Source organism: Nilaparvata lugens, chromosome 7, assembly GCF_014356525.2.
Source record: "Nilaparvata lugens isolate BPH chromosome 7, ASM1435652v1, whole genome shotgun sequence".
Lineage (NCBI taxonomy): Eukaryota > Metazoa > Arthropoda > Insecta > Hemiptera > Delphacidae > Nilaparvata > Nilaparvata lugens.
Window position 1 is genome coordinate 48,197,593 of NC_052510.1, and position 14,623 is coordinate 48,212,215.

Consider the following 14,623-nt stretch of genomic DNA (forward strand, 5'->3'; position numbering starts at 1 on the left):
ATTTCAAAAACAAATAAACTATTGACAAACATATTTGATCTTCTTCTAAAACGATATGAAATTACTGTACGAAAACAGTAATACTCCTCTCCGTAATTAAACGTAACCAATCACAGTATTTTGGGGGAAATAAATCTAGTCGGCAATGAAAATGTAACATTAATTTGATAAATAAGCATTTATCTAATGGGAAATTAGTGCTGAGAGTTGAAAGGAAACTTTGTACCTAGAATTTGGCCAACTGACAAGAAATGCCCCACAATCTGCTCCCAATAGAAATATTGCTCAGTTTACATCTGCGGTTATCAAACGTCTAATTAATGTGCCAAGATTGTGAATGGAAATGCCACTCGAAAAGTAAACAAATGCGATAATCCACATTATTAATACATACGCTGCTCCTCAAACAGATTAGCATGGTAAAAGCTTCTTGTTTGAACAAGCAAAAATGTTTTTAGATTTTGGCATTACACTGATGGAATAATCATTATTTGTGTTTGTTTTTATTTTAGGTTGATTATTAAACAAGTAGGCTAGATATAGGCTACATTAGTAATGCTTTAAATGTACTATGTTACCTACATGTGAAGGGCTACAAATGACATAGAAATACAGTAGCAACCATATTATAATATAGCACTTGTGCTAATAGATAACAATGATCAACATTGTCAGTACATCAATAAAGATATTATTTATTGCATTCTGTACTTTATTTGAACAATGAGTTAAGGAGGATAATTATAAGCTATAAGGAGGATAAATTACCACCATAATTTCCTATTGAGTCCTATAAGTGGTTTAATGGGAAGAATGATGATTATACTGTAATTTATAATGAGATTCCTACATTTCACATGCGAAGAATAAATGTCCTGTATTGCAAGTTCTTAACTCTATACAAACTTGACTGCATCTGACAAAGAAGTTCCAGACATCATTATACATGAATAGAATACAGTACTATATTATGATTATTATTGTCAAGTATGGATCATCAATATATCAACATAGTCACTCAAACAAAAGTTTCTTATTCAATATGATATAGGAAGGTTTATCATATACAGGTTATGCTACAGTTCGAATAGGCCCAATTAGAGTTTCTCACACAGTACAAGCTATGATTCTGATTGAAATGTTGGTTTAATCACTTGACGCAATTTTAATAAAACACTCATTTGAAAAATAAAAATTGGTCTAAATTGACTAGACTACCCAATAAGATACATTTCTAACTATTCAAAATAATATTGTATACCGTATGCGCAATAAATTAGTTATATGAAAAATTGAATGAACGTAGTGTACGGTACCGTAATTCGATCTATTACAGGAAACAGAAACTAAATTAAAATTTCATGAATATTTGAAAAGCATAAGCACGGAGTAAAAAACACTTAGGGCCGTTTGCACAGTGACAGTTTAAACTAAATTTCATTTTAAACTGGATTAAATCCGTATCAAGTATCGTATATTATAATGTTTCATTGAGTTTAAGCCAACAGCTAATTAAATTCAGTTTAAGCTTCGACTGTGCAAACGGCCCTTACTGTTCATTGTTATGTATTCTGTGGCATAAGTTATTTTTATCAAATTAGACATGTTATAAAACTCTTTGATCGATTCTCTAAGCAAAAACACACTTATACTATTAGTAAAGATCCTGCTCTTTCCTAAATTCTCTTCAAATTGAATTGAACAAACTTCAATTGCCTTTGAATTAAATATTCTATTTATAAATTAAGAAATGATAAATCTTATCTACTTTTAAATAGATTAAAACATCAATAAATCTGGTCATAATATACGGGGGAATTATCTGTCAGAAAATTAGGTAAAATCAATGGCCAACGACTGGTAAAGCTTAGGTGGTTCTAAAAATTACTTTTTTTATAGTTAGCCTACTCAAGCAAAACTGTTTTTCAATCGGAAAAATATGATAGCCTAGATATTTCTTGAACCCCTAATTAATCAATCGCTGTTGACTAATATAATGTATTCAGGTCTACCTAATGAATTTGAGGGAGATTTTTGGGAACAGAGTAAGTTAAATTAATGTATTATGAGGTAAACTCTAAAGAATAAAACCTTGTTCACACTACTGCAAATTGAATGACGGTGGCGGAGACAGTTAAAATTTCAATTTTTTCACTGCCGGTTAAAAATTCTGCCATTGCCAACGACGTCATTCTGATTGCAGTATATAATGTTGCATAAGGCTCTAAAATGAGACCATACAACATTCAAATAGTCATCATGATAGTCTTAAAACACGTAATTGAAAGAAGTAAATTTTTAGTAGCTTTTCAGTCTTCAAATTTTAGGCTCAAGAAAGTTCATACAGGTTAGGTTATGTGCTATGAAATCTGTGCATCCATTACAAGCAGCAATAGACTGCATTTATAGTAAAAGTTAGGCTATTCATTATTTATTATTAAAAATTATTGAAGTTTGAGCCCTCTACCACTAAAAACAAAGTCTTACTTGTTCTGTGCCACAAATTTCTACATAGATTTGAACAGAAATTATGGAGAAATTGAATATAAATGAGGTGTTCAATAAATTATAAGCAATGTTTATAGTTGTAATTTGTTTTATAATTGTCTGTTTCAAAGGCTATTACGAGAAAGCAGTGATCTAAATGCCAAGTAAGATAAAGAACAAGAAAAATACATAGGAATACATACATTTTCATAGGAAAATGTAGCCTACTCCATAAATTTAATTTATAAAGATAAAGTTTTATTCAAAAGCAGATAAGCCTACTAAAGTAAGTTAGATCTACAATAAGTTGGCAGATTTCTAATCATGTTGAGATTATTTACTTATTAAAAAATATTGAAATAAGGATAACCTATTAAGAAATTCTTGGCTGAAATGAAAAATTTAGCTTTCAGAATATGCTAGCTAGGTAGGCCTACTTTTAAATCACAAATAACACATAAAATTAGTTTTGTAATTTTACTAATCAATTCAAGGGATTTTCCGGATTTTACAGTGCAGTACCGTATGGTACAATAAGGCACATAATGCTTTACCATAGGTAGGCTACCCAATTATACAGTATGGTACCGTTTTCTACAAAAGTTTGCTTTTGAGGTAATGCTAACACCTCTAGATTCTAATAATTCTGGATATTGGATTTTAGCACATAATATTTTAAGCTATAGTGATATTCCACAACATTTAAAGCAAGAATTCGGCACAACCTTACATACTAAAGAATTCATAACCTTACCTACTAATCTGACAGTTAAGCCCAATATAAAGGTTTAGTTAATAAGCGTAAATTTGGGACATAAACTTATACAAAACTAATAAATATAAAAAATGACAACTCACCGATGAAGGAGGATTCCTGAATCCTGGTGAACCCTGCTGAGGTCCATATGGCGGCATTGACCGAGGAGGAGGCCAGTTTTGGTTATAGGGCATATTTCCCTGTGGTTGTTCCCCTGATTTTGGCATATTATAGTCCGGATAACTATTTTGGTACCGATGAACTGGATTCGACGCCTGCAACAACTGGTTGAGGGTAGGAGTCGGACCAGTCGGCTGGGAAATGCTCTGACCTGTCATAAACCTCTGAGGAGGTCCGTGGGGAAAATTTGCACCTGAATTCATAACAGAGCCTCCACTTGGGGGTCTAGGGGGGCCTGGCATCGGTTTCGAGCCAGGATAGCCATGTCTCATGTTTTGAGGATTGTATTGTCCATACGAATTACTCTGATGATGTAAATTGTTATCACTAGGCATTTGCATTGGACTATTAGGATCAGAATGATGATACCCCTGCCTTTGACCAAAAGGCATGCCGTATCCTTGCATGTTTTGGTTGCTATTGTCCGAAGGACCTTTCCCATAATTCTGATCTCCGCCTCCTCCTTGCTCCGAATTATGAGAATATGGTTTATTATCCGAATTATTGATCTTACCGGCCACTTCATCACTGCTGTTTGCATTTTGATCGTTATTATGAAGAGGGGGACCTGCACCAGATTCCTGACGGTATTGACTCATCTCTACAGGGTGATTAATTTGACTCGATATTTTACCTTTAGAACCGGCTAAATCGGATCCGCCTAAATTACGATTAGCACTCTTGTCTGTACCATTTTGTAAACCCGGGTTTGCTAAAGCTGGAGGTTGTTCTTGTTGCACTAAATCCCGATTCACCTCATTTTGCTGGGGTTCAGCTTGCGTTGCAGCCATGTTAGGCAGAGCCTCGACCGCTGCCAACACCCCGCCGCTGCAAACACATTAGCTTTTCTTTACGTTATCCCGAAAATGTTCGAGAGCCACTTCACAGAAAACCATAATATTCCCATCACTCACACAAACACATTTTTAAATAAATACCGTTCACTTCCTACAAAAAAAGTACACCGAAACGGACACATTTTTACACACAACTCACATCGTTATTTCGCATTTCTACATCAATAGATGAATAGCGCGAAAGGAGGTTAGGGCAGAAAGGTTATAAAATATTCTTCCGCGACAATAACAAAAGATGAAATTGTTTAAATATCATTGATCAAATGATTATGTTTGAAATATCAGTAGATTCGTAACACACTAACACGACAAACTTCTATTTATTGTTGTATTAAGACAATAAAATGGAAAAATAAGCTTCAGAAAGAGATCTACTTTTTTTGAGCACAGCAAGTCTGAAATTATCATCTACAATCGACGACTGCACTAGTCAACTTCAAAACTATTATAAAAAGCAATATTTATGAAAAATATAGATTAAAAATAAAACTTATCTTTTATAAAGCAAGACTTATGAGGAGAGTTTTATCAGAAAAACACATTTTCATCATTTCCACAACGTATTAGAAGAATAAAGACAATCTTTCATCCATGGAGTCCTGCATATCAAGTTATAGAACAAACCTGGATGATTACCCAAGCCAAACAAAGAATGATTTATATAATTTTTTATCTTTCTCTCTCTTCAAAAGATTAAAAAGAACGATTATTATATTTTAAGTTTATTGTTATTCCAATCATTGATACGTTTCTTCTTATCTTTTATTTTTACTTGTATTTATATATTATGAATAATATACTCATCAATCTCCAACAAGATAGATAACGTTTGAATCAATTCGCATATTTTTTAAAATTATTTTTATCCATGTTTTTACTTATTCAAGAACATCTACCTTTAAATTTGTTGTGTTACGTTGGAATTAGTACAGTCATATGTTGTGAACAGCAGACGCTTTCCTTGCCTGACGCCTGTTGGTGTTGGACTGTATTTTGCTACATAAAGTCTGGGGTTCTAGCTCTACCTAATTTTGGAATGCTAGTATCTCAATAATTGTGAATAATTCCATTAAATAACTAAACGATGGCATCTAAAGGTGGGCCTATTGTAGCTGGAACAGACGGAAATGATTATCTTCATCGTGAAAGAGTCGCTGCTCAATATCAAATAAGGTAAATAGCAAGGTTAGGTTTTAAGCAAGGTTAATAATTTTTGAAAAACTAAATATTAAATTATAATATCTTTGTACTTTTTAGAAAATCTCAGGTTGTTCATTCTTTTTTATACGTTGTATACTTGTATATAATATTTATTAAATCAAAACAATCAGCATTTTGTGGTCACTAAAGATGCACATTTTGTATAAATGTGGACTTAATTGAAAAATGCTTCTTTACCATTTTAGCTATTCTCTTATTTTGGCAAATTAAAGCTAGAGTTTGAATGCTTAAATAAAAATTTGTCATCCAATAATCTAGTACCGTATAACTTACTATAGAGAATACAACTCTATCACAAAAGCTAGGTTAGGTTTACTTATGAGTGCATTAAATCAACATCTCTTTTCACTTCACACCAAATCAATAATAATGTAAAACATCCAATATCAAACAATCTTTCATTATAATGGTTGATTCATTTACAAAGAGTAACACAGGTTTCATTCTGTACAAGATGTCAGTTAGAATTTGAGAATCATTGGACTTTAACACATTGATCTCATTTTTTATCATTCTAACTTTGTTGTATTTTTATAAAAGTTGTTTATTACAAGTATAGTTATTCTTTACACTATTATTATTGTTTTTGATTGTTTTTAACCTTTTTCAGTGCCCAAAATAAGTCCAGATTGAAGTATTGCATTTTCTTCCACTACCTACTGTTCTTTGCAATGCTAGCAAAGTTGTCAGCGGACATACTTGACAGATTAGATATTTTCATATTGGAGATTGAAGAACTACAAGTACCAAAGGTATTAAATTTATTTAGTTATTGTTTTGCTGCTTTTACATACTACTCAACTTTTTCTTGGGCTACTCTTGGTAAACTTTAATCAATTTAAGTTGATAACCAAAATCGCCTCAATCACCAAAAAAATATCTTGGTCCATTCCCATTTTTAGCCTTGCTTGATAACTTCAGCTTGGCTCTAGTCTGATGTCAGAGTTTTCAGGTTGCACCTGATTAATTTCAGGGCTTCTGACATGACCTAACGTCTGTTTTTTGGCGGCAGCTATGAAAGACGACTACATGTACTCATCTAAAAAATACTGGAGTGGCTCGAGAAAAATATCTTGCCCGGACAGGGATTTGAACCCAGGTCTCTGAATTGAAAAAAATATATATAATAGAATATAAAAATACCGTAACTGACTTAAATATCTGTTTTATAAGCTGGCTAGAATGTCAACTTCAAAATTGTTACAGTTTAGTAATTTATTTTGTTAGTTCACAAAGAATTTATTTATTCAATAAAACTTTGCATTTTTCTCGACAAATAATATTACCTAGTTCATACAATAGTGATATTCTAGAGCCTTGTGCATTGAATTTGGAATTATCTGCACGGTGTTATGGTGATGTACATCAGTCCGAGTCAACAAATTTTGTTGATTTTCTTGATACACATGAGGCAGAGAAGAAGGAAGTGGCTGACCACTGTTAGGATAACCAGCCTAACAAAAATGGGCTTGCAATGTGCATGATGTTCGCTTGCAGTTATAATCCTAGCAGCCCGTTTTTGCAGCTTAATCGTCACCATTGAAATTTTCAGAAGTTGAAGACTTTATATTATAATTGTATTACTATATTATTATTATTGACAATGGAATTTTATTTATGAATTCTAACTCGATGTAATTTAATTTCAGCCTCTTTGGTGGGAATACATTTGGTGCATAAGCTTGCTGCTGTCGTTTCTGGGACTGTCAGCAGTGAGGAAAAATCGCATCAAGACAATGAAGAGATACATGTACGGAATAATAGTGTTCGGCTTTGGGCCAGTACTCTTCGCAGCTGTCTACTATTTCTCAGAGTTCTGGCAATACATTTCAGAAGAGGAGCCGGGTGATATAACTCTTTGGCAGGTAAGCTCGTAATTTCATCAGAATTCCTACAAATATGAATTTCTCCAACAATTAAATTATAATTTGTTCACTCATTGGATAATAAAGCAACTAATTCTGTTCTGTACTGGTAAGTAAAAAGGGGTTTGGTAACAAAATGTCAATTTTGACTTTTCTAGATGTTCTTATTCAGAAAAATTTGTTCTTTTTTTGGTATAAAGGATTCAAGTCTATGTGGTATTGTTTTAGAGTTATTCTCATGGTAAAAATGGATACATCTTAGAAAAATATCAATCATGTTTGATATAAGTGATACAAGTCAACTCATAACCAATAAAAGGTGAAATTAAATCTAATAGGTATTGGCAAAAATGATACAAGTCAACTTATAACTTTCAAAAGAAGAAATAAGTATTGATATAAATCAATACAAGACGCGGCAATAGGGTATTGATATAAATGATACAAATCAACTCAAATCAAGATCAAAAAGGAATAAGTCATAAAATACTTGAAACAAAGGGTTCAAGTCGTACACATTTTTGTTTACACCTGTATAAAAATGTCAATATGTGAGAAACCATCATTGGACACAGTAAAGATGTGAAGAAATATGTAGAGCAAGGATTAGCGTTCCAATACTTTCAATAATGATTTATAAATTTCATAATTTCATTTTTGAACTTTGATTTTGCTCTCCTGAAAAATTATGAAAACTGACTTAACACCTTTATACTTATCAGTACAGAATTATAATACAGTACCTGAATAAGAAAAAAGTTAATTTATTATATTTTTTACATCGTCTACAGTGATCTGGCAACGTTGAGGAGATAGGAAAGGATAGCGCTATCTGCTTTGTTGAATGATAGACAAAGATAGAAATGATAGATTGTCAAATGATAGAATGGGTAGTAACATCAGTGTCAAACAAACACTGCCTTTATAACGTGGATCTTACTGTAGTAGTTCTATGAACAGTATGAATACATGCATCAAATTTTATAAATTCAGACATAGAATAATTAAATTGCTCACAATAATATTGTCATCTCTCAACTCTTATACCTGGTTCTCTTATCTCTGACTTTCCACATTCAGAAATTTTTCAAACAATTGAAAATTAAATAACTAGAGACCCCCTGGGTTTAAGAACTCGCTCATGACTGTTGTATTGATCTTTGAGATCCGCAACTTGTAATTATACAACATTGGCGAGAATTATTATGGAAACAGCTAAATATATATTTTACAATATTTATGATATTACAGTAGTAGGTTCCATGGGAATCCTATCCCAGATGAAAAAAAAACTTTCTGTCGCTTCAAAACTTTTGTCCGCCATATTGGGTCCTTAACACTTTGAACAAAAAAATTGTGATAGCAAATGCTATCACAAGTAGTAATAATTACGTGTATGTTACAGACAGGCAGATAGACGTCTTAATATAGAACTTATAAATTAATTTTGTGTATTATCATAGAGAAACAATAGGATAAGTAGATATCCCATGGTATAGGGCGTTTATGTCGCAACTTTTACTGTTATCTCAAGCCGATTACTGTCGATTATTGTCAATTTTTACTGTTTTGTTGGGGTGAGAGTGTATGAACGGCACAATATGAGAGACTACCAGCGTCATAAAGCTTCACGGGAAAGAACTACGTGGACTATCGGCTTGAGATAACAGTAAAAGTTTCGACATAAACGCCCTATACCATGGGATATCTACTCATGCTATTGTTTCTCTATGGTATTATTCAGCTAAAATCATGTGTCGGCGCATGAAGTCTGTCTGACAACTGCCAAATGATAGCATCAGCTATTACAGAAATAGCATGAAAATAATTCCAGCTGACTGATGGCCGGGACGCACATATCCGCGCCGCGGCACGGCCGTGGATAGACGTACTACGGCGAGTGAGGAAACAAATAATGCTTTCAAACGTGTAGGGACACATACTACCGCACCGCGTCAGCACCGTCACCGTGTTTGTTGCCCGAGCCGTGCCCGCGCCGTCACCGACTAGTTCAGTTTACTTTTTGCGGGCTCGTTTAACATAGAGTGAAAAACTTATTGATGAGATACGGAATTTTCCAGTTTTTTATGATCAAAGTGAAGAGAAATATGGTTGAACGGAAAATAAGTTGAACCAAAAGTAAAAGTATAACCAAATAATAAGTCAAGCCAAAGGTATGATAGACATAATATAATAAATAATAAAATAAACAACAAAAAGTATAAAAGAAGGAACCCGTGACTGTGTCTTAAATTTTAAATTTAAAACTAATTACGTTTAGATACATAAGGCAGAAGATAACAATTTTATTGCTGATATATATTTCCGATAAATGATTGATTGTGGTATTGTTATGCACTGAAATATATACCAGCACTATGATTCTCATTGTCTACAGTTTAAAATTGAAAAATATAAATTTAAATCGGATGTAACAAGCTTTAATAGTGTTATATTATTAACAATAGTTTAACACATTCAGAAATCAGATCACAGTAGCACTACAGAACTGAGACACTGCTGCCGCTCAGCTGTCGCACGGATATGTGTGTTCTCCTACCATCATCACCGTGTCGCGGACGTAGCTCGGCCGTACCTCGGCACGGGCTTGGTGCTGTTATATGTGTCCCGAGCTTTATAAATAATAATCAATCAAAACAATTTTTTTACTTATGCACTTCCAATGTTATTTTTATATCTTGAAAAAGGACGACGGAGTGAGACAATTATTGTGTTGTCCAACTATGTTTATGTTTATGTTTTGAAGGGACGGATTCAAGAATCCAAAGTTTCGAAGAACCTCACACGTCAACCGAAGCTTATTGTGTGTCCCAAGTATGTTAGTTAGGCAAACCAACCCCTGTGTCCTTTACAATGTCCAGGAGTTTCTTCCCTATACCAACATCCCATTCCTCACCTGGTTGCTTACAGCCAAACAGAGCCATTCTTCTAGCTCCAAGACTTTCACAATCCATTATGATATGCTTAGACTGATTACAAAGCCTACACATCTGGCTTTCATTTCTGAGTCCAATTGTGTGGAGATGTTTCCTGAAGTGGCCATGTCCAGTTATCAGGGCAATCACCTGCTTGACCTGACCTCTACCCAGACTCACCAGCCACCTGGTGAAGCGAGGGCTTGCGTCTGTCAGCAGTCTTTTGCCAAGTGCTTGACCAGGGTGACCCTGCCATTGCTGGTGATGTAAGTCCCTGGACCATTTATTTATTGTGTGGAGGGCAGTTGTTTTACTTATGCCACAGCCCGGCTCTGGGCCAAGGAATGGCATACTAGAACCCCGCTTAGCAAGCTCATCTGCACGCTAATTACCTCCTATGCCTACATGGCCAGGTACCCAACCAAGATGCACAGAGTTGAGCGTTGCAAGCCTGCTGAGCGTTTTGTGGCACTCCCACACCAATTTGGACTTGATTTCATTGGAGTCAAGAGCCTTGAGGGCTGCCTGACAGGATTACTATATGCTTATTGCAATAGCGCCTGGCAATGCCAATTGACAATTTTGTTGTCCAACTAACTTGACCTGTAAAAAGGTTCGAAGAATTCGTGTTCAAAATTTGAAGCTGATTGATCAATTCTCTCTAAAGTTCTTGTCGAACATACACATAGACGGACAACGACTTTGGGCTCTAGTAAGTCAAAAGTGAGAATTTCGCTAACGCTCGTTCAAAAATTGTGTGTTTTCAGGATTATCCGGTAGCCCTGCTGTGGTATGCGTTTATCCTGCTGGCAGTGCAGGTGCACAGTTTTTCGCTGTTCTTCGCTCGGAACCTTGTAGTCGCGTGGACAGCCCGAGGATCGAAAAAGACAGAATAAGTAAGGAGGCAAGACCGCATTGTGTTCAGTCGTAGCTTCAAAATTATGTATTTAACTGAAAAACGAAGTAATATTAATCGGTGTATTTATGTATGTCGTATCGAATTATTGTACAGAATATTATACTGTAGATATATTTATAATTGCTGTTGAGTGGAAATTGAAGTGCTCTCTCTCGACTATCTCCACGTTTCTGTAAATCTCAAACTGAATCTGAAATGTAGGATACTTGGTCCTCAAGTTAACTATATTTCATCCAGTTTCTACAGTGTTCAAGTATGGTACTTGGAAGTGGTATTCTTCTTTAGTTCTTCCAAATAATACTTGTTTTCTTCCAAAAAATGGCTTTCAAGTATGAAACAAAACAATAACAAAATACAATACTATTAAACTGAAACAATCCACCAATAGTTGATTTTTCTTTCATCTTTTTGATATAAAATTCCATGTCCCTAGAGATCAGTCATTGAATATTTACTTTGAAATATTTACATTGAATACTTTACAAGTATTGTTACTTTGTTAGTAACAAGTCATTGAATATGACCTTAGCACAAATTATCAAACTAAAGGTGCATTTTCGTTTGTGCGTAAATTTCCGCAGTCGACGACGACAAGCATTGTTGACATTCATATTGTCCAAATTTCAAGTGTGCTAAACCAGCTGATCAAATAACTTTTCATTATTTGTGTTTATTATTCAAGAATAATAACTTATTGCCATTTAAAAGTATAAACTCAACCTCCCCCATTAAAACATAATTTGAACATAATCTTTTAGGTTATTTAGACAAATTGAAATCTACCCAATCTGAGACCCTGTCGTGGTGGACGACGGCATCTATGCACAAACAAAAACCCAGCTTTAATTGTAAATATTTTTCTGATATGTCACAGACTGTCTAGTTTGAAGTTTATGATAACTTTTCAGTTTGTACCTGATATTGTTGTGGTGACTACCCCTAACATTTTCAACACTATAATATTATAAGCTATACAAACCTTGAATCTTGAATACCTGATATGAACTTGGACAGTCAAGATAATGGTCTCCCATCAAAAATCAGACCAGTAGCAGGTGATTCGACATTATCTCACTTTCGTGAAGAGAATAATAATTATGTCAATTAATCACTATTCTGAGCCTTTTCCAATATCGTTGTTTGAATAGATCTGCTAAATTTAGTTATAGGACTATTGCCTTAGAAATTGGTGTCTAAATTATTAAGAATATATAAATGCTGTTGGTATCCTTTCAGTCAGTTTTTTCTAACTAAGTATTTGGCCAAGATAATTTGTTCATTTTTTAGGTTATGGTACTTCCCATAGAATGAACTTGGTTAGTACTACATAACAGGCGTACTTTCTAGAACCACCCATACAATTATACCAAATACATATTATTCAAATTCTACTAGTATATTATCCTACTATGTTCATTTGTAGTCTATAATATCATTTCCTTTAAACTAGTAAACTGATTATTATAATTTTTTGTATTGAAGAATAACATCGCAGAATCGTAGCAGAATCAAGAAAATAATCTTGTTGCTTTTTATTATAAAAAACTATTTACCACTCAATATCAAGTACAATTTTATACCTGCAGTTTTCAGTGCGTTTAATGGGTGGTTATTAGAAAGTATTATTGAAAATGAATGCATGAAATTATTTTCTATGAATGTCATAATGACTCAATATTTGAGAACTGATTGTATTAACTGCATTTACATACATAGCGTATCATTAAGTAAAATTTTCACCCTTTTCGACTGGAGAATCTCGCTATTTCTCTCTAATTGTCTTTCTTTGTCTTCTTCAACTTAATTTTACGAAAATCGATCTTCTATCTCCCTCTCATTATCTCTTATCTTTGTTTAGAATAAGAAAATTTACCTCAATTCACGGAGTGTTGAGTCTAAATCGAATGCATAAATTAATTAGATATTAAGTTTATTGGTCAAATAATATTATGATTTATGGTACGCGATCGAGGTATTCTATTCTAATTGAACGTGATTTTTATTAGGGATAGATTTGAAATGTTTTAATTCATTTGAGTGGTTGTTTATCTTTTGATTTCTGAGTTTTCTCAAGTAAAAATTTTTATTCATCAATGTGTTGCTTTTTTGTTCATATCGTAACTACGTTCTTTCACTGATAAATAATAATCTATCCTTGTTGAATATTTAATAACTCGAGAATAAATTAATTATTCTTCGGTCAGTCTATTAAAGTGTATTTGAAAACGTTTTCCATTATTTTTAAGATGTTGATGTTATTGAAATTTAATAAACTATTTTTGTTAATTGATTTTTCAATACGTTGTTATTTTGACCTGCAATTAGTTTCCCAAAATAGTAATGATTGGATTTCCATCGTAATTTTATTTGAAAATATTTATTTAAGAAATTATTATTGACCTCATTATGTACACTAACAAAACAATATTTGATGTGTTTTTGCAGATATTGCTTATAAAGCCAAAGTTATATTATGTCTACTTATTCACTTTGACTTGCGCAAATTATTATAGCTATTTCATTATACTTTTTTGGGAAAGTGAAGTCTATTCATAAAATTATATATTGGATATGTATGCAAAAGCATCGATTTTTTTATTTGGTCAATGGTTTAAATACCGGATAATATAATCTAGTAAATATTAGATAAGACTTGAATAATGTGAATATGCTTTGAAAATTTCTTCAGTTTAACCAAACACATCGAAACTACAATGAATCTAAACAGCATAAAATGTTGTCTATTTTTATATTTTCATGTGACCATTTTAGAACAAGTCTCCTCTAGAAAAATCTAGATTTGCATTTCATCTTTTTGTACAGAAACTGAAACAAAAATCTATAACTTTGAAGAGTTTACTCATTTTCAATAGTTTGTCGACTGTGTGTAGGAAAACTAATCGTGTACTTAATAATATTCAATGTGAAAATATATTTTTGTAATTCGAATAATCCAATGTACGTGAACCAATTAACATGTATCTATTATTATCCTTGGAACGTTCAGAGACTGTTTATGTAACATCAAATGTATTATCTCTTATTTCAATATTGTAAAAACAAGCTGTTGATGACATATTCGAAATGTTGCATGCTTTTTGATGTTTAAATGTTGTTCAAATACCAATGAAAATATTAGCAATATTTAAATGTTTAGCAGGGTCTGTTGTTATTTTTGAAGAAAGATAAATAAATTTAAATTGAATGTTGAGAATTAATTTTCACGATCCTTTTTCACAATCATTACTATACATTGAAGAATCAAATATATATAAATTTCTAATATTAGGGCACCAGGTAAAACCCTATTATCATTGCTATTATGTAAGAAAGAAATAAAATTGAAAATATTAGTTCCTCTTTACCGTTCAATACCACCACCACTAAACTGGAAACTACTG

The 14,623-nt window shown here is 33.0% G+C and overlaps 2 protein-coding genes across 12 annotated transcripts in view; one reads left to right on the forward strand and one right to left on the reverse strand.

The window, feature by feature from the left end:
* LOC111045849 (trithorax group protein osa-like) overlaps positions 1 to 4,911 on the reverse strand; it is a 157,121-nt gene extending 152,210 nt beyond the window's left edge. For all 11 annotated transcript variants that reach the window (XM_039432939.1, XM_039432932.1, XM_039432942.1 and 8 more), the window contains exon 1: positions 3,346 to 4,911. In XM_039432939.1, the coding sequence (XP_039288873.1) occupies positions 3,346 to 4,215 (870 nt within the window). In that variant the 5' untranslated portion in view covers positions 4,216 to 4,911. The remainder of the gene's footprint in view (positions 1 to 3,345) is intronic.
* A 9-nt stretch (positions 4,912 to 4,920) lies between these two features.
* On the forward strand, positions 4,921 to 14,427 carry LOC111045854 (protein jagunal). Its single transcript, XM_022331329.2, has 4 exons — positions 4,921 to 5,454; positions 6,113 to 6,254; positions 7,152 to 7,367; positions 11,071 to 14,427. The coding sequence occupies exons 1-4, from the start codon at positions 5,366 to 5,368 to the stop codon at positions 11,197 to 11,199; spliced, it is 576 nt and encodes a 191-aa protein (XP_022187021.2). The 5' UTR covers positions 4,921 to 5,365; the 3' UTR covers positions 11,200 to 14,427.
* The last annotated feature ends 196 nt before the right edge of the window (positions 14,428 to 14,623 follow it).

What these genes read in the sequence shown, in the direction of transcription:
- LOC111045854 (XM_022331329.2), top strand. Translation starts at nt 5,366, where the DNA reads ATGGCATCTAAAGGTGGGCCTATTGTAGCTGGAACAGACGGAAATGAT. An exon ending in GCTGCTCAATATCAAATAAG is followed by an intron (nt 5,455 to 6,112) that starts GTAAATAGCAAG and finishes AACCTTTTTCAG; the next exon opens with TGCCCAAAATAAGTCCAGAT. An exon ending in GTGATATAACTCTTTGGCAG is followed by an intron (nt 7,368 to 11,070) that starts GTAAGCTCGTAA and finishes GTGTGTTTTCAG; the next exon opens with GATTATCCGGTAGCCCTGCT.